Source organism: Myiozetetes cayanensis, unplaced genomic scaffold (genome assembly GCF_022539395.1).
Source record: "Myiozetetes cayanensis isolate MyiCay16 unplaced genomic scaffold, myiCay2020 scf3, whole genome shotgun sequence".
NCBI classification, from domain to species: domain Eukaryota; kingdom Metazoa; phylum Chordata; class Aves; order Passeriformes; family Tyrannidae; genus Myiozetetes; species Myiozetetes cayanensis.
Genome location: NW_026087521.1, coordinates 59,436,836 through 59,459,004, shown reverse-complemented (window position 1 = coordinate 59,459,004; position 22,169 = coordinate 59,436,836). Strand labels below are relative to the sequence as shown.

The following is a 22,169-nucleotide window of genomic DNA, read 5'->3' as shown; positions in this document are numbered from 1 at the left end:
TCCTTTGGTGATTATTTTTGTCTCTTCTCTGTTCTGATAGAGATAATAATCCTTCCTGCTAATGAGGGGCTGTTTTCTATTTTTAGACTACTGATGCATCATATCAGGGATTGCTTGCCAGAACTGAAAACCAGAATTAATGTTTTAGCTGCTCAGTACCAGTCTCTACTGAACAGCTATGGGGAACCCGTTGAAGACAAAAGTGCTACTTTATTGCAGCTTATTACCAAATTTGCCACAGAATATTGTAACACTATTGAAGGAACAGCAAAATACATAGAGACTTCAGAACTGTAAGTACCAATGTTTTCCTAGAATATTGACTAAGTAGTTAGATTGATCCAGTGGCTCTTACTGGTTTTTGTTGGCAACAGTACTGCTCTGGAGCATAACACACTGAAAAATGTTTTAAATCCAAACAACTGTAAAAATTGCTTCCAGTTAGAGGTTTTTTCTTGTTTGCTACTTCAGTTGTTATTTTACTCTTTCAGATGTGGTGGAGCCAGAATCTGCTATATTTTTCATGAGACCTTTGGAAGAACTTTGGAATCTGTTGACCCCCTGGGTGGCCTTAACACAATTGATATTCTGACTGCCATTAGAAATGCTACCGTGAGTGTTCCTCTCTATATCTAAGTGTTGTGGCTGTGTGTTGGATAGGAAGATAAGGTTTCAACAAATCTGTGCTTCTTCAGTCTTGTGAATTAATGATGTCAGCTGAATGAACTGAGATGAAGAGGCTGAATCCTGATTTTTAGTACTTTAAATGGGAAAACTACAGTATCCGAATTTGGAGACATTACTCTATATGGAATGAGTTTAAAGTGAATGGTTCCACCTCCTTGCTGTTATTTACAGGCTGAAATAAAGCTCAGGCCAGCCTTTGGAAACTCTGTGCTGAAACTGTTATATATTACAGAATGGTGATGGAAGACTGCCTCTACACTTCTATTGCATTAAACACTTCTGTTAGTTATGACAACTCAGTCTGAGATGTATGGGCTAGGAGACGACACGGTCAGATACTTTAATTCTGTGTGAGGGACACAACTCTGCAATGGTTCAGTGTTTGCCTGACAGAGTTATTTTCTTGAGAATATGGGAATTGGTATTGCTAAGAGTAAGCTCACTTTTAAATTTTGGAGAATATTATATATAATGTTCACTCCTTAGAGCTTGACTCTGTGTGTCAGACACATCAATCTGCTTTTGTACTGTGTCCTGTTGGGTGTGGGCAGACAGTCAGGTTTCTGCATCCTCTTGGAGCTTGTGAGATGCTCTGCAGCAATGTGCATGTTCTCTCCTTCTATACATGTAAAATTAAAAAATAGTGTTTAGTAACAGGAAAGATGTCATGTTTTTATGTTACACGTAACATCTTTGTGTTTCTAAAGCTCATTTAATTAAAAAAAAAAAAAAAAAAAAGGAAATTTCAGGTAAAAAGTGTTTTATGTGTAGCTAAGTTTTAATTGGTATGAAATTATCCCAAACACTGTAAATCAGTGACATTGAAACCCACCTATCTTGTTGGTGTGGTATTGTATGCCCAGGACAGTCAAATAAACAATGGCAATTTTTGTCTCCAAAATTAGTAAGAAAATGTCTTTGCCTTTATAGTAAATTTCAATTAAACTTGGATCCACAAATGTGAAAAGAATTGTTCAGAGTAGTAAGCCTAGGGTGACAGGAGTAGCTAGAAATCTCCCAAGATTCTGTAAGGATGCTTCTTGATCATTCTTAATGCAGAGCTTGTCTTAAAGATAACAACTTTACAGCTTTTATTTTTAATAATTCTTGTAACAAGTCTTAAGACCTGTTCCGAGTGTTGGGTGTGAGCACTGTGACCCGATTTATTCTGGGCTTCATCAGATGCTACTTAGAAATGCATCTTGTTTTAATTCACCGTTCAGCTTTTTCCCTCCTTTTGAACCAGGGTCCCCGTCCTGCCTTGTTTGTTCCTGAAGTTTCGTTTGAGTTGCTGGTAAAAAGGCAAATCAAACGTTTAGAAGAGCCCAGCCTGCGCTGCGTGGAGCTGGTTCATGAAGAAATGCAGAGGATTATCCAGCATTGTAGTAATTACAGTACCCAGGTAAAAATGCACAATTTAGGTTTAGATTTGTAATGGTTTGTCTCCCTGCTTGCTTTAAAACTTGGAGAAGTCTCATCAGTAAATCTTTGGCTTGTTTTCAGGAATTACTGAGGTTTCCTAAATTGCACGATGCCATAGTTGAAGTAGTAACCTGTCTTTTGCGTAGAAGACTTCCTGTCACAAATGAAATGGTAATTTTCCATCTACTGTCATTTTACTGGTAAAAGTGCATGTTTTCTGGAGCCTTGATTCCTTTGTTTGTAGTGTCAAGAACCCAGGTTATTAAAGGAATCTTAACTTATATTTGTTAAATAGATAGTTATTTAATTTCTACATGGTTTGAAATTTCTTCTGTATTAGAATATCGATTCAGAAAAAAACAAAGGGGTGGGGAGATTCCTCTTCAGCTTATTGTCCACTTTTTCAATTTCCCCAAAAGCAATTTTACTAAAACTTCAATTTTATACCTCCTAGTTCCTCTGATACAGTGTATTTCCCTCCCTTGTAACAGAAGCTGTGCATTTACTGTGGAGTTTGGGATACAGTGATGAAAATTAAATTATAGTCCTTATTCTTTGTGTTTTGGGGACTTGTAGTGCCCTTTAGCTAGTGAGAACTAAAAATTCAACTTCTAGCTTTGAGTAAATATGCTTTAATATAAAAGTCTGATTTGGGCTGTTTGTTGGGAAGGAAACAAAGTGTTTCAGTTATTGACTCTGTGTTTGATGTGAAAAGCAAAATTTGCTTTGTATACTCACTATCTCCCATAGTGAGTCATCTCCCAGTGATTCACATGTTGTATGTGGGTTTTATATAATTTACACTCATTAGATTGCTGAATTTTGTTTTCTTATTGCTGGAGAGGGTTAGCTTGATGAAGGCTAAACTGATATAACATCCCAAGTGGCTGAAGGACTGAATGTCTTGAGATGAATAAATGAATTCTCTTCCTGCCTTCTGGATCAGAACTTAAGTGTCCTTGGGCAGTGAGAATGGCTTTTGCTATGGACACTTAGACCACACTTCCCAGCACTGTAAGGTCATTGCTCCTCACTAGCATTGGATTTGCCAACTGAATTTCTGAACTGTGAATGTCATTGCATTGCAGGTTCATAATCTCGTGGCCATTGAGTTAGCTTATATCAATACCAAACATCCAGACTTCGCTGATGCCTGTGGTTTAATGAATAACAACATAGAGGTAAGAAAATACATTCTCTTAAAAAGTTTTTAAACTCCTTTAAATGAAAGTAAAATGGATAAAATAACAAATGCTTCAATTTCTTTCACTAAAGCACATTTCTACATTTTGAGGTACAAAAATATGATGCATTACAAATATGGTGTATATTCTTTTGATCTGTGGATTTGTTAGATTTCTGTTGCTTATTATATTCAGGAACAGTGGTTGATATTTAATTGAAAGAATTCTGCCTGTTTTTCAGTCTGGAAAGTAAGGCACCTAATTGTGTATTTTGTAGGAAGAAATTTAAAAATGTAGTTGTGAACTACCACTTAGTGTTGAAGTAACTGCATTTTGTCTCTGACACAATGTATCAATAACTATAATGTTCCTTTCATTCGTGAAAGGATAATACAAAGTATTGTTTCCTCTGTTCAGGTTCTAATTTCTGCCTGGTCTTGGCATTGTTCTTGAATCTCTGTGTTACCAAACATCAGTCTCCCTAAGACATTTTCTCCATCAGTCTCTTATCAGTAGTTTTTCTGTTTCTTTTGCCCAGCTTTGATTAATACTACTTGTTGCTGTCATCACCCTATACAAGCTGTTCTGCAACTGTTCTTCTGGATGGATTCTTCCAATCTGGTTTTGTTGCAATATTTCATCCATTTGGCTAAAACTCCGTGTTTATCCAACACCTTGTTTTCATGTCACAGAATCATAGATGGTTTGGGTTATAAGGAACCTTAAAGATCATCCAGTTCCAACCCTCCTGCCATGGGCAGGGACACCTTCCACTAGACCAGGTTGTTCAGAGCCCCATCCAACCTTGAATACCTTCAGGGATGGGACATCCACAGCTTCTCTGGACAACCTGTGCCAGGGCCTCACCACCCTCACAGTAAAGAATTTCATCCTAATATATAATTTTCTTTCAGTTTGAAGCCTTTCTTCCTTGTTGTGTCACTACATGCTCTTGTAGTGTTCCGTTTTTAAATGTTTGTTAAAATTTAAACTCTTTATTTTTAATCTTTTATCTTCTTTTGTGCATAAATTTTGAGTGGGTACGCAGTTGAATTTGCCTTGATAGACTGCTCTTTAATCTAAACAATGTGTATGGAAACTGCTGTGAATACAGATATTAAGACTTTGTGAAGTTGAACTAGAAAATTATTGTATTATCATGCGTTACTTAAACTAGTTCTTTCCTAATATTTTTCTGAACAGGACATTGGAATTTTTGAAGAACCAAACCATGTAAAACACCCTAACCTTATTTACGGGGCAATTGATTCTTAATTTCAAGAAAAATGAGATCTTTTTGTCCTGATTGCTTCCAATCCTATTTTGCTATGAAACGAGTTTTGCCTCCTTTTTGCCTTGGGCTAATCATGTGCTGGCCACAGAATCAAATCCTTTCGATTACTTTGAATGTTTAATGTTTAATGAGAGCTGTAGGGATATTTATGCTGAGCCAAATTGCGTAGCTTTGATGTTGTTCTTTAAAGGCTCAGGTTTTGATTATGGAGCGTGTTGCAAAAATTTTTGCAAAACTTTCTATAATGAGAATTTCGTTTTGACTAGGTAATTAAAGTAGTTTTATCTAAATAATCAAGGTTTCATAGGACCACAGTATTATTGCATGACACTGGATGACATGAAATAACTAGTGTTTGTCTGTAAAATATGAATCTTGCCTATGTGTTGATACAGAGTAATACATAATTGAGGTCTTGCTGGATTGTTTTTAAAGGAACAAAGGCGTAACAGGTTAGCTCGGGAATTGCCTTCTGCTGTGCCACGAGACAAGGTAAGTAAATACTGGGTTTTTTTATTTATTCGTTTAAAGTTTAATGCATTCTCCTTGATCCAATCTAAGTATTGGAAGCTTTGATACGCTACCCTAGTAACAGTCTTGGGAGCTCCCAAGTATTGACTTTTTTCCTTCCATTTCATAAAATAGAAGCAGAATGTCATTTTCTTATAACGATGCAATTTTTTGGGAGGTTTCAAATCTGGTATTTCTGAAGATTTGTCTCTAAATTTAATGTTACACTTACTACTTGAATGTCATCTGAGGTAAGGTGTAAAATGCCTGCAGATGTTAAAGATGGAGTCAGAACTTGCACGCTTAAATTTATAACTGAGACACACTGATTTCTAAAGATTAAAAAGTGATTTAAAGTATCCAGTGTGCCAACAGAATGACTTTGTGGTTGCTTTTTGATTTTTTAAGTCACCCTTAAAACTGCAATTTACTGCAGTCTTGCTTTCTCTGGGAGAAGACGGTGGAGGTGACGTTTTCAGTATTCTGTTTTTTGTCTCTTGAGCTTGCCTAATTTGACCAGGTTTTGGGTTAGTTAGCAATGACAGGTACATACATGGGTGGCAGAACCAACCAAGTCTCATGGAAAATGTTGCCTGGCTGTAGAAATGAGTGGTCTGACAATAAGCTTGAATTTTAGACAGTTATTTAACGTTATGTGAAGTATTTAGAATTCAGAGATACAGAGTATAGTTTAAACTCCTCACAAGGTTGTAACAGGAGTTTCTACAGCTGATAGAAATTGTTACATTAAGTTCGTTAGCTTTAAAACTGAGCCCAAGTTCCGGAATGGATCTAATACTACTGCCTTTAATTAGTATAAGACAACTGATGGATGAACTGGGAATTTAGAGTAGCTATCTAGAGATTGCATTCAGTGCTCTTTGATCCTTCTTTTTATTGACTTCATCTTTATATCATCACTGTAGGAGCTGAAATGAAATTGAAGGTCAGATAATCCAAAAGTCTTTTAACTATCTTGAAGATGCCTTTTTTTTTTGCTTTTTTTCTGCTTATATTACAGTTAGTTACTCTTGCAAATTCAAAATATTTCTTTTCTGGATTTTGAAAGATGCTAGTAGGTAAAAGTGTATGAAATCTGCTAGGTAGATGGTGTTCAGTTGAATTTTTCTTTTCCCCCCTTCCCTGCATTTTTTACCTTCCTTAGTCTACTAAGGCTCCAGGTGCATTGCCACCTGCTTCCCAGGAGACTGTTACTGCTGCTTCTGCTGAGGCTGATGGCAAGGTCTGTCTTGATTTCTCCTCTAAGCACTGCATGCACGTTTCTGTTGTGGTGCCCTGCAGAAAGGAAAGCAGTTTGGATTTAGTGCTTTGTCACTGACACAGTTACCCTCCCCACTATGGACTACTTGGCACTGCTGATTTCAGCACGTGCAGTGGCAGGTAAAGATGTGCCATGAGGTGGCAAAGTCACTGCTTTCTGTTTGAACTCTTGGTTGCAATCTATTGTGGTGCAAGAATGCAGCATAATTTGCCTCAAACTGTCAATAGATTGTTTGGTGCAACAGTATTGTAATCAAAAGTGTTCGGCATGGTTGTTAAACTGCATGTTTTTAATGTGTTGACAGTTAAAGAAGGAGGACAGAAGATAAGCTAAAATGTGAGTTTCCTGCTTCCTGCAGGGAATCCTTACAGGCTTTGTTCAAACTGAACCTCCTTTGTGTTGTTTCTCATAATTGTTGAATCCTTGGTTTACTTATATTTGTGAAATGTGTTCTGCAGTGTTGTTTTTTTTTACACTTCAGGTGTGATGTCTCTTGTGTTAAAATAACAGCTTATTATTACTGTGAAGGCTTTTTTGCTAATTGCTTTTGCTTGGAGTCAAAAAATGGGAAGTCCCAAGTTCGTGTATTGAGAGTACCAAGGGGACTCAGGCTTTCTGCTTCACTGCATATGCACATTCAGCTTTTAATGCAAAGCTGCCATTTCTGTCTTCAGCAAAGTGGTTGAAGTCAAAATCTAGTCAATAGTAAAGTTTTAACTATTATTTTCATCAGTGGTTTAGAGGTTCTGATATGCTGCAAACATTAAAAAGAAATCAAGAGCTACTGTGAGGATACTGTTGTGACTTAAAAAGTTGCAGGAAGCTGCCAGATTTGGTTTGCATTTCACATCAAACCTGTCCTGTATTAGCTGGTTTCTTGCTTTCTGCTGTGTAGCTTTGTTTCTGAAACTCCTTTGGAGATAGACCAGGCTCCACAGTAATACAGAATGAGAGTGGCATAGGGATTTTTGTCATTTTGAGTGGCAGTCTTGCAATCAGAAATAATGGAATGGAACTTTCCTTGCCAGTAGTTCTCTCTTGTTAACAGAGTTTCATTTGAATTCTTACAGTGTATTCTACAAAACCTCTGAGTAGTTGTGCAATTTAAATAAAATTTCTGATGTGCACAGGTTAGCTGGGCTTCCTTCTATGTGCTACTGTTGACATTCTATTTGCTATGCTTTGTTTCTCTTTTTTTTTGTTTTAGATTTAAGATCAGCCTGTGGTGTTTAGTTGTAAACACAATAGATAAATTCAGCCTTTTTTTCCTCCTATATCTGAAGCAAGACATATATAGTAGCTCAGAGCCTTGAATGACCTTGAATGTTCTTCAAACAACAATAGATTTTAAAGCACAGTAGTAAATAGAGCAGATATTAGGCTTATGGAAAGGTACGAAAGAAAATTGCCCCTGTTCCATATCAGAATAAACTGTTGAGGTTTTTAACACTAATTAACAAATGCTGGATACCATCCACTAATATTTCTTTTGCCCAGTGATTCTTAATGTTTAAGAGCTGGGTGATATGTCCTTTTCTCAGGAGATCAGTGAGTCATTCTTTGTCTGGAACTTCCCAGAAACTCTGATCTTCACTTTCAGAGGATGGAGATTTTTGTTTAGTTTTGATTTGGTACAAAAAAAGCCTTCTGTGAACTGAGGTCTGGCAGCACAAATGTGTTCATAGCTGTAGTACCTGGGAACAAAAATGTGCATGTTTTCTAGCTCTTATTGTAAGAAACTTCAGTTTGTATTTAAATAAAATACCAAAGCATTTTAAGTATTGCAAGAGCCATGGTGATCTTCAAAACACACTTTCAGGACGATCCTGATAGTATGGGTTTTATAGCTCCAAGGATGTATGGTCAAAGTAGTAAAAGCCAAATGATTTAGGAAGTCCGCTCCATATTTCAGAAGTTATTTGTAGACCCTTAAAATGCTGGGGAGCTTCTCTACGTGAGACATTTTCATACCATTATTTGAAAGAATACGATTTTTAAAAGTTTTCCTTTTACTGGGACCTTGTGTCAGCTGCAAGCAGCAAAGGGTGAACAAAGGTGGGGAATGTGAAGAACAGAATGGTGGGAATATACATATGAAAATCTCATTTTTAGTGAATCTTATCTGTAGTGATTTGATCAGACACTGCTTTACAATGCCCAAGTTCTAACTCTCTGTTGTTTTTTTCAATGTGCTGTTTGTGCAGGCTGCTCCTGGAGCAGCAGATTTGTCTCAGGAGGCTGGGACAGGCAACTGGAGAGGAATGCTGAAACCCTCAAAAGTGGAAGAGGTATCAGCAGAGGAAAAATCCAAGCCAGCTGCAGCCCTACCTGCTAGTCCTCAGAAAGGACATGCTGTAAACCTGTTAGATGTGGTGAGTCATGAAAGACAAATACCTGTTCTTTGTAGTTCAGGCTCAGGAAAGAAATCATCTGAATTCCAGATCTTGTAACTTTGCTACTAATATGGGATATCTTTGTAAAATAATAGCAACAGGGATCTCTAGCCAGTCTCTTCTGTTTTCTTCCTTGCTCAGTCCTTCATCTTTCCCCTGCCCATCCCAAGGCATATCCCTGCATATCCCAGCCTGTGGTTGGGATAACTGGCTTCCTTTCACAAATTCTTGTGCAAGTGGACTCCTTGTATAGTTTGTTCTTCTACAGAAACAAATCTGCTCCTTCTTTGCTGAAGTTCATTTTGTGTATTAAAGGAAAAGAATCAATTAAAACCCACTTAAATTAAAAATAGATGGAGATACCTGTGTTTGGAGCTTAGTTCCCTTAGTGAGCTCTAAAAAAAAATGTAGTAGTGGTGCTCTCTGACCTTTGTCTCACAGATCTGGATTTTGATGTCTCCAGTTTTATTTCTGAAGAATTAGACGTTTGCTGCAAGACAGGTTACATCTGTCAAACTATCAGACTAAAAGAGCAGTAGTTTATTTTAGTTTCCACAGTTTAGTTTTACTTACACATGCAGATGAGCAGAATTGGTAAACTGAGGGATTTATTTTTTTACATAGCCTGTACCTGTTGCACGCAAACTTTCTGCCCGTGAGCAGCGAGATTGTGAAGTGATTGAACGACTTATCAAATCCTACTTCCTTATTGTCAGGAAGAACATTCAGGACAGGTAAGACAGAACTTTCTAGAAATATTTAAGCTATACAAATATTGTGGTATCTCAAGAGTCATATATATAATCTTGCTATTGTTATCATGTTCTTATGTTATTAACAACAGAGAAAATATTTTTCAGAAGGGACAGCAGCAGTAAAACTTGAGCCTTCATAGAATTAAAAAGTTTGAAGAAGCACTTGTTTTCCCTAATGGTTTCAGTTCTGTATAATATTAAGTAAAAGGTTTAATTATTTAGGATATGCCTGCTTTTCTGGAGGATGCTTCAATTCAGATGGGTGATTTGCAGCAAATTATTGCAATAAACTCTGGGTGCTGTCTAGCCCTGACAGAACTTAGCTTTGCCATCTTGTTATTTCAAAAGGCAAGGTCAGATAGGAACTACTGTGGCTGAGCTTTCCAGTACTTGGCTATAAGAATGGAAATAGCATAAAGAGTTGTTTCTGCTGTGTTTTGCTTAAAAACTGTACTTTCTTTTAACAAAAAATGATGTAAAATTTGCTTTGCTTATGTCTTTGAGGATAGACCTAGCTTTATATCTATTTAGATTTTTAGGTATATGGGATATTGTGGGGGAATACAGGAATCTGGAAACCAGAGTTTAGAGCAGATTAGGGAGGTCATGGAAGTTTTAGTCTACCCAATAAATTAGTATCCTCAATATGACTTTAAGTATTTGATGACAGGGAAGTGCTATGTTTACCTTAATGTTTCTGCAGTGTTAGTACTGTGTTAGTACCTTCTTCAATCTGGAGCAGACCTGGTTTTAAATAAAGAAACAATCTTTATGTGCTTGCAGTGTGCCAAAGGCAGTGATGCATTTTCTAGTGAACCACGTGAAGGACACTCTTCAGAGTGAGCTGGTAGGCCAGCTGTATAAATCCTTGTTGTTGGATGACCTTCTGACGGAATCAGAGGACATGGCACAGCGCAGAAAAGAGGCAGCTGATATGCTAAAGGTAGGAAAAAGATCAGGAGTTCATGGCAGTAGTTCACCATATAAATGTGAGATTTTTGGAAGACTTTTGCCTTCCTTTTTTACTTTGCTGCTTTTTTAAGAATAAGCCAGTGTATTAAAAACAGTATGTGACCAGAAAGTATTATGCAGATTGAGTACTTGGGGAGGAATAATTTAAACTATATTTTGAGCATAAAGCAGAAGATCTAATCTGGTGTTATCTTCCATTATACATTTGGTTTTAATAATGTGCTTTTATTTAATTTTGTGGTGTTCAGCAGTGCTCTTTTGGGGGATTAAGCTTACAGTGTTGGAAGTGCCATTCATGTATGTCATGCAGAGCCTAAAAGGTGGCTCTGTCTGTGGTGTCTCTACAGTGCCCCAGAATGTGAACAGTGGGAATGTTTGCACTCACCTATGGTGACTCTGTGTACATCTGTTTGACAGCCTTGGTGATGTGTCCATGTTAGCAAAGTCTTAATTTCTGCATCGTTCAGTTAGTTACATGGCCACATCACCTGCATCAGAAATCCACTGCTTTGCCTTCAGCTGCATAGAAAAGGGTCCCTCTGCCAGGTCAGCTCACTGAAGAAGTACCAGGAGGTGCTTCTCCTTCATATGCAATGTGGTCAGACATACTCTGCTTGTACACACTCATAGTTCAAAATACTACAAATTTGAGTAATACTATAAATAATGTCAGTATTAGTTGGTATTATGAGTTTTTAAATCTGTGGTTTAGCAGGCTCCACTACAATGAATGCTACAGAATGTTAAAGTCATAAAAAGTAGGTGCAGATTCTCTTTTATTTTGAAGAGGGTTTAAAACATCAAAAATTGTGTGTGGTGAAAAGGCTTGCCCTTTTGAAAATTTAACAGGTTGCCACTCATTTAATAATGAAATTGATAAACTTAAAATAAGTTTTTAACTTTATGCTTCCTAAACTGCCGCTGTTACCTCCCTGAGAAACCTCTACAGAAAAAGTAACCAGCTCTGGCTTCTGTGTGTTTGTTTGTGCAGGCCCTGCAGCGAGCCAGCCAGATCATTGCAGAGATTCGGGAGACACACCTTTGGTGAAGAAAGACTGTATCAGCCACACTATTTATATGCATTGGAGGTTACATTGGCTTGAAAATTGCTAGGCATGGTATACGGAGTAGAATTTTTATTTATGAACTCTTCTTATCTGTGTACTGCAACTGTGTAAATCTGCTCATGTAAAGACAGTTGGTTTGATTTGCAAACAGGAAAATATGCTGTATTTTGCAAAAGAAGTCGTATTTACTCCACATAATAAATGGCTCTAAATGTTTCCTTACCAGCTTTCTGGTGCAAATTAAAGCAGACCAAGTCTTCTGTCTCAGTGACAGTCTCATTTGAACTTGGGGAAAAAAAAACGTTCAAGTTCCAGTGCCTGACTTGCTAAACAGGTTGCCTGTGGTTAAGATGGCCGGTGTAGTCTTGTGGCATAGTTTTAAGCTGCTTTTACAATAGAAGTTTAAATACTGTGAAGAGAAGAAAGCACCGAGTATTTCCTTTCATGAATATATTGCATGCACTGTGACAGATGGAGCTATCAATTTTATAGCACAGTAGACATGTCGACTGTATTACTATGTATGTGTGTCCACATTAATTTTTTTTCCCCAAAAAAATGTTTAAACTGCAGACAAAACGTTGAACTTGATTTAATGGAGTATCATGTAGGAAGAATTAGCCTGGAGCTTGCGAACAATAATAGCAGCCTGCTCAGAAGTGGGTGCAAAGGTTTTCATGTGCACTGGAGCTTGTGTATGAATGTTGGGGATTACAATCAGGTACAAGGACATCTTCCCCTTCCTCCCCTCTGGGACCAAGCCCCTGGACCATCTGATAGTGAATTTGTTCTGGCAGAACTGAAAAATAAAAATGGATTTCAAAACTGTAATGGGATAATAAGTGTTTCTTTTAAAAACAGATTAAGTTGGCCAGGGAGAAGGGGATCCCCACAACTTCTTTGAATTTTGGAATGTATGACAGTATGAAAGAAAGCCTGTGGAATTGGAATATTTATACCAGAGATTAGAGTTGCTTTTGAGGAAATTTTATTGTGCTGTAAGTAGCTTTTTTTTTTTTTTTTGGAGGACAATCGTAAAATTATGAAATTTTAAGTTGGAAATTAAGTTGATTTTTTTCTTCTGATTATAATTCATACAGATAACTATTGATCACACTAGCCTTTCTAAAGTAAACATTTTAATTTTTATGAATAAAAATTTATTTAAACTCCAGCCAGCACACTTGCATGTACTTTTCAAGCAGATTCACTCTTTTTGTATAAAGTGAAAATGTTTACTATAGTGTTGCTGATATTTTATCTTTAACACAACTTGCATGAAAAATAGGACACTGCCCTTAACCTCCATGGCTTCCCTTTGTGGTATTGGGCCAGTATAATGAGGTTTTTATTACCATATGCAGTTCCCTCTGCCTTTAATCAGTTAGAAATGGAATTCCTTTTGTAAGCTGCTAAAGATTGAAAATTTAAAAATTCAGTTTACAAGAAACTGTTTAAAAATACATTTTTCTCATGGTAATCTTCAGTTTGGCACCAATACAAGCACAAGGAGTTACGTCTGGCAGGTGCAACTTTTGGATACTTTATGTGTGATCTGAGATAATTCATGCAGAACACAGAAATCTATAATGTATTTTTAAACAGCCTAAAAAGTCATGGTGTATGTATTACATGTAATGAATACAAAGGAAGTAATTTTAACTTCTTGCATTGTGTCCAGGGATGGTAGTTCTCAGATTTAAGAAACGTGACTGAAGTGCAAACCACTTTTGTAATCAGCTTTGGTGATCAGTGCAAAGTCTGAATAGTTTTGTCAGAAGCATTACATTTCTGTTTGGAATTCACCTGACACCTCTATTACCTTTTACTTTCAACATATAAGAAGTATATTTTCAACAAGGTAGTGCCGTCCATAAGTGAACTGCTACCTAAGCTTTAACTCCCAAAGTTCAGTCAACAGTCTCTTGTGAAGAAACAATCTGACTTGTAAATTTTTGAAATGCTGTACAAAGCAAATGAATTTATTGAAGAAATTCCTGCAAGTGATAACCTGGCTCTGTAACGTCATGTAAAATTTCCACAGTGTAAATTTGGTTTCTGAAATGTTACAACTTTTTTTGGTTTAAGTTTCACAAAAAGTTTTGATTTGGTAATGTTTTGAGTGCCAAGGAATGAACTTTATTTGTAATCCTTAATGCAAGTCTTTGAAAGTCCATGCTGTAACTATCCTGTTATTTAATAAACAGATAATACACAAAATGAATTATCCCAGAAATAGTTTTGAACTGAGTTATAGTTCAAGTGACAGGACTTAGTTAATAGTGTAACTGCCTGTATTTGTACAGTCATACTTAAATTTGCACTTGCTCTTGTTCAAGTCAACATTCTTACTTCTTGTATAGTTGCATAACTAATAGTGTAGACAGGCTGCTGCTGGCTGCTGATAGGTTTGAAATAAGCTGTTTTCTGGAACTGAACTAAAATACTTTAAATGCCACTGTTACTGCCAGCATTAAAAGAAATAATAGTAAACTAGGAAAAAAAAGACTAATGAGGTCAGCAACGAGAAACTCTCAGACTAGAATGATGGTCTGCAACTGCCTTCTAGCCACCTTATTTAATTTAAGGTTGAAATAATTTTGTCATTCATGCACAAATTTTAGCTAACTTAAAATAACTTGCTCTCCAGTGGGGAGAGAATCATGGGGGAAAACCACTGTAGCCAAGGTCAGATTAGTAAATCTCTCAAAAGTACCTAAGTTATGTGTGGTAATCCTGTAACTAAAACAGTCTACCAATGTGAACAGTTAGTCAGTGTTTAGTAGTCAGGTTCAAATTTCACTCAGTGGAATAGATGGGCAAGAAGGGGGGGTCTTTGTGCTTCAAACCTCATTCTGAAGTAAACAGAGCACACCTTGTGTAAAACCTGCCTTCACTCGATGCTTTATGGACTACAGCAGGGCAAACAGCCTGCCAGTCTGTTGATGCCCCTGCCCTGTTGGTAACTTGAATGGAATTCTCTTGAGTAATTTTTTTCCTGCAGTTTTCTCCTTCAGCTGTGAGGGTGATGGGTAGCTGGTGTTTTCAGTGGTTGCTGAAGATCTCCACTGTGGGTGCTCTTTATTGCAAGCCAATCTGTGCTTTGAGGTGAGAGACAGATGATTGATTCTTCAAAGTGTAAAACCATTGAATATGGTTTTGTGCTTAGTGGCACTGAAGGTGCTGCTTTCATGCTGTGATAGCTTCCTTTGAGTTTACCTCTTGCACTTTCAAATCACACCTTGGTAGTCATGTTAAATGCTTTAACATTAGGTACTGCCTAATTCACATTTGAACAAGTTGTGTTTCTCATTACCTGAGGGTACCTCTTTGGGGGTATAGGATAAATAAGACGAGGCTAAGGAAGGATACTTGATTCTTCTGGTCATCCTTGGTCCTTGACCCAAGTGTTTAAATGCTCAGTTGTGATAACCTTGTACAGTCATGGCAAGTAGGGATTGTATCCAGCTGTTTCTTTGAAAAGAGTCAGGGAAGGGCTTGGTTTGCTAGGAATTGGTCCAAAGGAAGCACAGACTAAATTTCTTAAGAATTTATGGATGTTACCAAAAACCTTGTCTGCAAAGAAGTGACTTCTCTTTTTTTATTTTGTATGTGTAAAAACAAATAAAATCCTTTTACTAACTTATTAAAAGTGGGTATATGTATGCACCTGCACCATTTGGTAATTAGGGAAAAAAGGCAGGAAAGAGATCAGACATGGGATTTTATTTCCTGCAATTAGAAAGAAATTGTCAAATCTGCTCTGTTGTTTTTCTCTGGAGGCAAACATGGCTGGGTACTGGTGTAGTTTGTTCCCAGGTGCATGATTCTGATTTGCACTAATGCTTCTGTTGTTTAAGAAACAAGGCAGGTATATTAGGTGGATGCACTTAGCCTTCCCCTCTCTCCTCACATATTTTCTCTTAAGGCAAAGTTAACAAGCAACAGAAAGTGGTCTGGGAGCAAAGACAATGTATAGAGTGCTTTTTTAAAGGTAGAAATGACTGAAGTACTTTTTATTTTTCTTTATGGACCAGAGATTAGGACAGAGATGTCTCATTAAAATTTATAATTTCCCCATTCCTCTCACAGGCTAGGTGGTTTTAAACCAGCTGAACTACCCTGACTTATTCTGACAACAGAAGAGATGGTGCTGAGTTACCACAACCAGGAAGCTCAGATTAAGATCTTGTGCTATAATATATTATATTGCAACTGACTGTAGAGCCCACAGAACTAGTGCCAGGATTTACCTTTGATAAAGATGGCAGATAGCAGGGAATTCAAGAATCCAGTGAATTCAGAGGACCAAGAAGTGGAACGAGTGTCACTCACCTGGTAAGTCATACTATACACACAGAAGGCTTAAAAGGGATTCATGAGGTTGATTTAAGCTTTGAGAAGCTCTATACTTCCGTATTTCAAAAAGTGGTTTTGCTGTGTATTTCCACATGAAGGCTGGAAAGCTTTGGTGCAGTGTGCCCCCATACATAAACAAGAAGCTCATTAGTGCTTAATCATTCTTTTCCTTTATTGTGAATTTCCTGCAGCTTCCTTCAAAGCAAACTTGTTCTGAACAAACATGTTGACTGCAGGTTGGTTGTCCTTGCCCACTGGCACAGGTTTCTGTTAGGTGAGCACACATTGGCTCTAAGAAGTCCTGGGTTTGAGGATGATTTTGCTCATCTTGCTGTGGGTTCTTCTGTGGAGCAACCGGCCACTGTTCTCCTCCAACACGTGGTTGTTAAAGGAGGGGCAGCACATCTGCATTTGAAATGAATCTTTTCCTTGTCTTCTTGTGCAGCTCCTCTTAGGACTGGTACTTTGAATAAGGCAGAGTATCTAAACCCTCTTCCCTGGTATACCTCAGCTGCTTTATTTGAACTCTGTTGGTGCATTTTGGAAAACGATGGTATTGGGCAGTTTGTGAACTGCTAAAGTAACGCACAGGACAGAAACATCTTCAAGTACGTCTTCAAGCAACAGAGTTAAAATGACCTGTTGTTTTAGGGAAGTGTTCGGTTGTCACAACTGCAGCCATTTTATAATGTAGTAATTTTTCTTTCCAACCCTAAGTAATGACACTCCATTCTTGAGAATGTGCTGTCCGAGAATAAGAACAGCCTCAGGATTAGTTACACGATTCCCATTTATTGAAACTCCTCCATCTGTAATTTTCTGGTACCTTAAAAAAAAAAAAAAAAGTTACTTGCAAAAGGAAGCTACTTATTGCTATTAAGTACTGAAAGTTCACTTAAGGGGTTTTTTTTACTGGATCCATAACTGAGTAAATTTTAATTCCCTTGCACTTCATTTTCAGTCCAGGTCAAGAGTGATTGAACCTAACCTTAGCCTCTACTACTCCAATTCTGTCTGAGAGGTGTAGGAAAACCTAGGCTGTTGCTTTAGGCTGTCCCTTGATCAGATGTGGATTTTACAGTTGAGGTACATAAGGCTGTGTTAACATAGGCTTCAAAATGGAATGAGGTTGTGTGCTGCCCTCTTCTTTAATACTCCTACATAGATCACAGCCTGTTTCTGCTTGATTTGGCTGTCCTGATCATTTAACTTTCGACCCCACACTGCTACAAATGTTTAAGCGAGTAGAGCACCAGGTGAGAACTTACCCACTAGGTCCATCTGGAATGGCATTTGCTTTGCGACACAAGTCAAGAACAGTCATTCCAGGTTCAAGCATCAATTCAGCAGAAGCAGCTTGTCTAAAAAGTTCCTGTAACTCTAGGTCAGACATCTCTTCCAGTGCCTCCACACTGCTGTAATAAAGGGCCTTAGTGCACCTGTGAGAACAAAGATCATTCAAAATACAGAGCCAGTCTCGTTTTCACACCAAGTGCTACTCATATAAGCACATTCCTCTCCCCAATTTCTCCCGAGAGTCTACAGACTAACAGAATTTCTTAAAATACACCCCCATTTTTTTTTAATTGTACCCCACTGCCCTGCAGATTTCTTTTTGCATTCTTAATGTAAGTCTACAGAATTATTACATTTTTCTCTTTTAACATCCAAGCAACAACCATTTAAATAGTCCCTGAAAAGCTGTGAATCATTACCATTTAAAAAATCTGAAACAAAACAGTTCGACAAATGAAACTTCACCTCTTGGCAGATTCTAGCCCTTCTCTGCCATGGACAAGCTTGGTTACTTCTGCAGCCAGTCGTTTCTGAGGGCCCCATTTTTCAGGTTCTTTAGCATGCATTTCCATGATGTGGGCAATCTCCTCAAGAGGTAGGAAGGTAAACAGTTTCAGGTATCTAAGAGCAGAGAAAAAATATTTTGTTTGTACTGCCATCATTACAGGTTTCCTGCCTTTGTCATTCAAACTTCATTAACTAACTAAAATGATTCTTTATCCATTTAAGAAATCCTTATTACAGATATTTATTTAACGCTTAATTGTGCAAGTTATGGTACATGGATAGAAATAAATGGTATGTTTGTCCAGAGGTGGGCAAAGTTATGGCTACTACTAGCTTTGAAGAGGTTTATGGAACTAGTAATTTAACCAGGTATATGAATTTTGTTCATGCTGGTGTTTTTTTCTGCTTTAGTTTTTCCTTTAACTGCTTTCAACAGTGACTTAAAACTGGTGCCTGAAAAGCTCTACTTTGTGAATTCCTTGTATACTCTCTGCCAAGAGCTTAAAATGGTATAGCCTTATCCCCTTTTTACTTGCACTACTGCCACCATGTCACTGCCTCCTATGCATGTTTTCATCTAGACCAGTGGTCTCCCAAGTGGGGTGCCAGCAGCCCAGGAGGTAGGCAAGACCACTGAGGTACAGGAAGAAAGTATTAAAAGTTCAGTAGTACTACACTTCTATGAAAAAATAAATATACATGTACTGGGTATGAATCCTTAAATTTGCTTTCACTGATAAGACTCTGTGATCAAAAAAGTTTGGAGATCACTGATCTAGAGCTAATACAGTCATAAATATGAACTTCTTGGCTTTTTCTTAACAAGGCAATATTCAAGTATGTTTAAGGATATGCAGATTTTAATGTCATGCAGTTGCAGTTCTAAAAGCTGAACTCTTGTGTGTTTATAACTAATTAAACAGCTTGTTGCAATTAGAATGTGGTCCTTCTGGATACCTCATATGAAGTCAAAATTTGTAGTAATTAATATATATTTCAGTGCAGTTACTTATTAATCAGCAGGAGAGACTTCCTTGATACTGAGATGCTCAGTACTGAAACCAACACACCTTGTAAGACAGAGTCACCTCACTGGCAAACAAAATGCACTATGCTTCTCTTGTTTGCTCATCCACCTGCTAATTTCTTATGCATATGATAGGTTTCACTATCCTATATACTTAGGAACCAGTTATGCTTGTTTATTTAATGAATGTACATTTATAATTAGCATATACTTCTACATGGAGCTTGTGTTGCACATATCCAAATGAAACCGTTACAGAGAACAGTTAGGATTGGGTTTTATAAACAATGTTAAAAAGCAAGATGAACAACTTACTTTTCAACTACATTATCTTGTTGTCTGACAAAAAACTGATACAGCTCAAAGGGAGAAGTCTTATCTCTGTTTAGCCAAACTGCGTTTCCAGCAGTCTTTCCCAGTTTATCTCCAGTAGTACTGGTAATAAGAGGTACAGTAATTCCAAACACATCTGTTCCTGTCATCCTGAGAAAGAAAAGATTCACTACATGTTAAAAAAAAAAAAATCTTGGTAAAATTGACTAAAATACAAACATTCTGCAAGATCCTATCTTTAATATAAAGCAGTTAAATAAGACATGGAGTGAGGAACAAAATATGGCTAAAGAGATGTTCTGAAAAGAGTGCTTTAGGAAAAAACCCACAAGTTTTTAAGTTCTTTTGTGTGTATCAAAGAAGTTGACATACTTGAAGTAGTTTCATGAACAACAGCATTAGCAAATTCATTATGCTGGACGTCTTGTCTTCTGCCCTCAGTACTAATTGAAGCTGCTTGTGTGGGGCTGGGACACTTGAAAGGCTTTTCCTCTGTGCCCATTCTCTGTCTTCTAATAATCAAGCATATACTGAAGTGGAAGCATTACCACATCCTCAATGATGTGAGGATACTCCTGCGAACTTTCTAAGACTCGCACTGAATTTGGTGGATAAGCAAAAAGCACATCATTGTCACGTCTCATTTTATTTCTGAGAAGGAATGGAGCAATCTTGACCAATATACTACAACTGCCTCTACTGCAGTGTGATCACACCATGCTAGCACAGGACTTGTCCTGATTTTGTCCCATGCTTCAGGGTATTTGATTTTGGTTCTTGGATCCACTAATAAAAAAATCCATCCTTCTTGTTACGAATTCATTAACAATTCACAGAAGATGCTTAAACCCTGGCCAAAATGTCCATATGTGCCAGGCTTATGGTCAGGCCAATTAATTATTCCTCTCAAATCATGGTTTTGTCTAAGGCCAAGTCTCTTGAGGGTTGACTTCTGCTCCTGGTGCTTCAGGGACTGTCAACACCAAGTCGCACAGCATTTGGTCAGAGAATCAGCTGGGTTGGAAGAGACCTCTGAGATCATCAAGTCCAACCTATGACCACGTCGTCTATTAGATTATGGCACTCAGTGCCACGTCCACTCCTTCCTCAGACAGCGTCAAGGATGGTGACTCCACCATCTCCCTGGGCAGCCCATTCCAATGCCTGATCACCCCATCTGTGAAGAACTTCTTCCTTATGTCCAACCTACACCTGCCCTGGTGCAGCTTGAGTCTATGACCCCTTGTCCTACCACTTGTTACCTGGGAGAAGCGGTCGATCCCCATTTGGCTACACCCTCCTTTCAGGCAGTTGTAGAGAGCGACAAGGTCATCCCTGAGCCTCCTTTCTTCAGGCTAAACAGACCCAGCTCCCTCAGCCGCTCTTCACAGGACCTGCACTCCAGACCTTTCACCAGCTCAATCGCCCCTTTCTGTACCCGCTCCAGCACCTGCACATCCTTCCAGACCCGAGTGGCCCAGAACTGGACAAAGCACTAGAGGTGCGGCCTCACCAGAGCTGAGTACAGGGAGAATCTCTTCCCTAGTCCTGCTGGCCACACTATTCCCGTACAGGTCTCCCGATGCCCAGGCCCCGCGCACCGCCCCCGGCCCCGCCGTACTTGGTGACGAGCTCGTAGCCGGACATGATGTTTCCCATCTGGTCGTGGCCCCCCAGCTGGATGCGGCAGCCGTGGTGCCGGTGCAGGTGCAGGAAGTCGTACGCCTGGAGCGCGGGGTACAGGAATTCCGCCAGGCTCATCCCGTCGGGGCTGCGGAGGCGCGCCTGGCAGCTCTGCCGGCTCAGCAGCGTGCCCATGCGGAGCCGCCCGCCGGCCCCGCCCAGGAACCGCAGCAGCGGCTCCCGGCCGAGCCAGCGGGCGTTGTCCAGCAGCTCGGCCCGGCCCAGCTGCCCGGCCCTCGGGTCCCAGAACAGCTCCCGGTGGTTCTGGAAGAGCCGCTCCAGCCCCGCGCGCAGGGCCCTGGCGTGCGCGCGCACCGTGCCGGCCGGCAGCGGCTCCCGCGCGCGCTCCCGCCCGCTGGGGTCCCCGAGCCGCGCCGTGGCCCCGCCCACCACGGCGATGACGTTGTGGCCCGCGCGCTGGAGGTGCAGCAGCGCCATGAGGGGCAGCAGGTGCCCCACGTGCAGCGAGTCCGCCGTGGGGTCGAACCCGCAGTAGGCGCACAGGGCCGGCCGGCCCGGCGCCAGCAGCTCCGGCAGCCGCTCCTCCGCGCTCTGCGCCGGGAACACCTCCTGGAACAGCCCGCGCTCCCACTGCGCCGCCAGCAGCCCGCCCGCGCCCCGCGCCCGCCGCGCCCGCTCGTGGGCCCGGCGGCGGGGCGGCAGCGGGGCCCGGCGGAGGCGGCCCCACAGCCCCGCCAGCCGCCCGCACAGCGCCGCGGCCGCCATCCCGCGCGGGGCACGCCGGGAACGGCCGGGGAGGGGCTCCCTCAGGCGCCGGCCCCGCCCCGCCCGGGGAGCAGGGGGATAACCGGGATGGGGCAACCGGGGCAAGATAGGCGGGATGGGACAGCCGGGGTGGGATAACCGGTGCAGGATACGCGGTATGGGACAATCGGGGTGGGATAACAAGGCAGGATAAGCAGAATGGGACAACCGGGGTAGGGTAACCGGGGCAGGATAACCGGGATGGGGCAACCGGGGTGGGATAACCGGCATGGGACAACCGGCATGGGATAACCGGGGCAGGATAAGCGGCATGGGACAACCGAGGTGGGACAACCGGGGCAGGATGAGCAGGATGGGACAGTCGGAGTGAGAACGGCGATGACCCGGTGCGGCGCAGCCTGGAGGGAGCCTTGGATGGTCGGGAATGGCTTGAGTGCACGGCTGGTGGTTCTCCTTCACGGTATTAAAGAAAATTCGCACAGACACACCGTGTGTTGTTGGCTTCTCCTCTGCCTTCTTTTTTTTTCCTTTCCTTCTTTCCCCAACCCGAAACACTGGGATTTCCAATGCTTTCAGGCTGAAACACGTGCGTGGGAAATGAGGCACTCAGCTGGTAGTAGGGCACCGGGCAGGATGGGTAGCAGATGCCTAAATTAGTGACACTGGGGCTTT

The 22,169-nt window shown here is 40.2% G+C and overlaps 2 protein-coding genes across 5 annotated transcripts in view; one reads left to right on the top strand and one right to left on the bottom strand.

The window, feature by feature from the left end:
* Nucleotides 1–13,790, top strand: part of DNM1L (dynamin 1 like) — a 37,172-nt gene extending 23,382 nt beyond the window's left edge. For 2 of the 4 annotated variants that reach the window (XM_050323478.1, XM_050323479.1), the window contains 11 exons: nucleotides 87–293; nucleotides 492–612; nucleotides 1,934–2,089; nucleotides 2,191–2,280; nucleotides 3,198–3,290; nucleotides 5,023–5,079; nucleotides 6,263–6,340; nucleotides 8,584–8,751; nucleotides 9,397–9,506; nucleotides 10,311–10,470; nucleotides 11,491–13,790. In XM_050323478.1, the coding sequence (XP_050179435.1) occupies nucleotides 87–293; nucleotides 492–612; nucleotides 1,934–2,089; nucleotides 2,191–2,280; nucleotides 3,198–3,290; nucleotides 5,023–5,079; nucleotides 6,263–6,340; nucleotides 8,584–8,751; nucleotides 9,397–9,506; nucleotides 10,311–10,470; nucleotides 11,491–11,547 (1,297 nt within the window). In that variant the 3' untranslated portion in view covers nucleotides 11,548–13,790. The remainder of the gene's footprint in view (nucleotides 1–86; nucleotides 294–491; nucleotides 613–1,933; nucleotides 2,090–2,190; nucleotides 2,281–3,197; nucleotides 3,291–5,022; nucleotides 5,080–6,262; nucleotides 6,341–8,583; nucleotides 8,752–9,396; nucleotides 9,507–10,310; nucleotides 10,471–11,490) is intronic. The other 2 variants (XM_050323481.1, XM_050323480.1) reach the window with 1 other exon arrangement.
* Nucleotides 13,791–13,876: 86 nt separating this feature from the next.
* On the bottom strand, nucleotides 13,877–21,809 carry YARS2 (tyrosyl-tRNA synthetase 2). Its single transcript, XM_050324842.1, has 5 exons — nucleotides 20,710–21,809; nucleotides 19,071–19,238; nucleotides 17,687–17,842; nucleotides 17,194–17,364; nucleotides 13,877–16,751 (listed from the first exon to the last, which is right to left on the bottom strand). Exons 1-5 carry the CDS (start codon nucleotides 21,807–21,809, stop codon nucleotides 16,592–16,594), a joined length of 1,755 nt encoding a protein of 584 aa, XP_050180799.1. The 3' UTR covers nucleotides 13,877–16,591.
* Nucleotides 21,810–22,169: the final 360 nt, after the last annotated feature.

Bases quoted from the DNA above. Each gene is read 5' to 3' on its own strand.
- YARS2 (XM_050324842.1), bottom strand. From the start codon at position 21,809: ATGCCGCTTATCCTGCCCCGGTTATCCCATGCCGGTTGTCCCATGCCG. The intron at 17,843-19,070 runs GTAAGTTGTTCA...CTCTGCTCTTAG, and splicing joins CAAGATAATGTAGTTGAAAA to ATACCTGAAACTGTTTACCT. The intron at 17,365-17,686 runs GTGAAGTTTCAT...TTGTTCTCACAG, and splicing joins GGGCTAGAATCTGCCAAGAG to GTGCACTAAGGCCCTTTATT.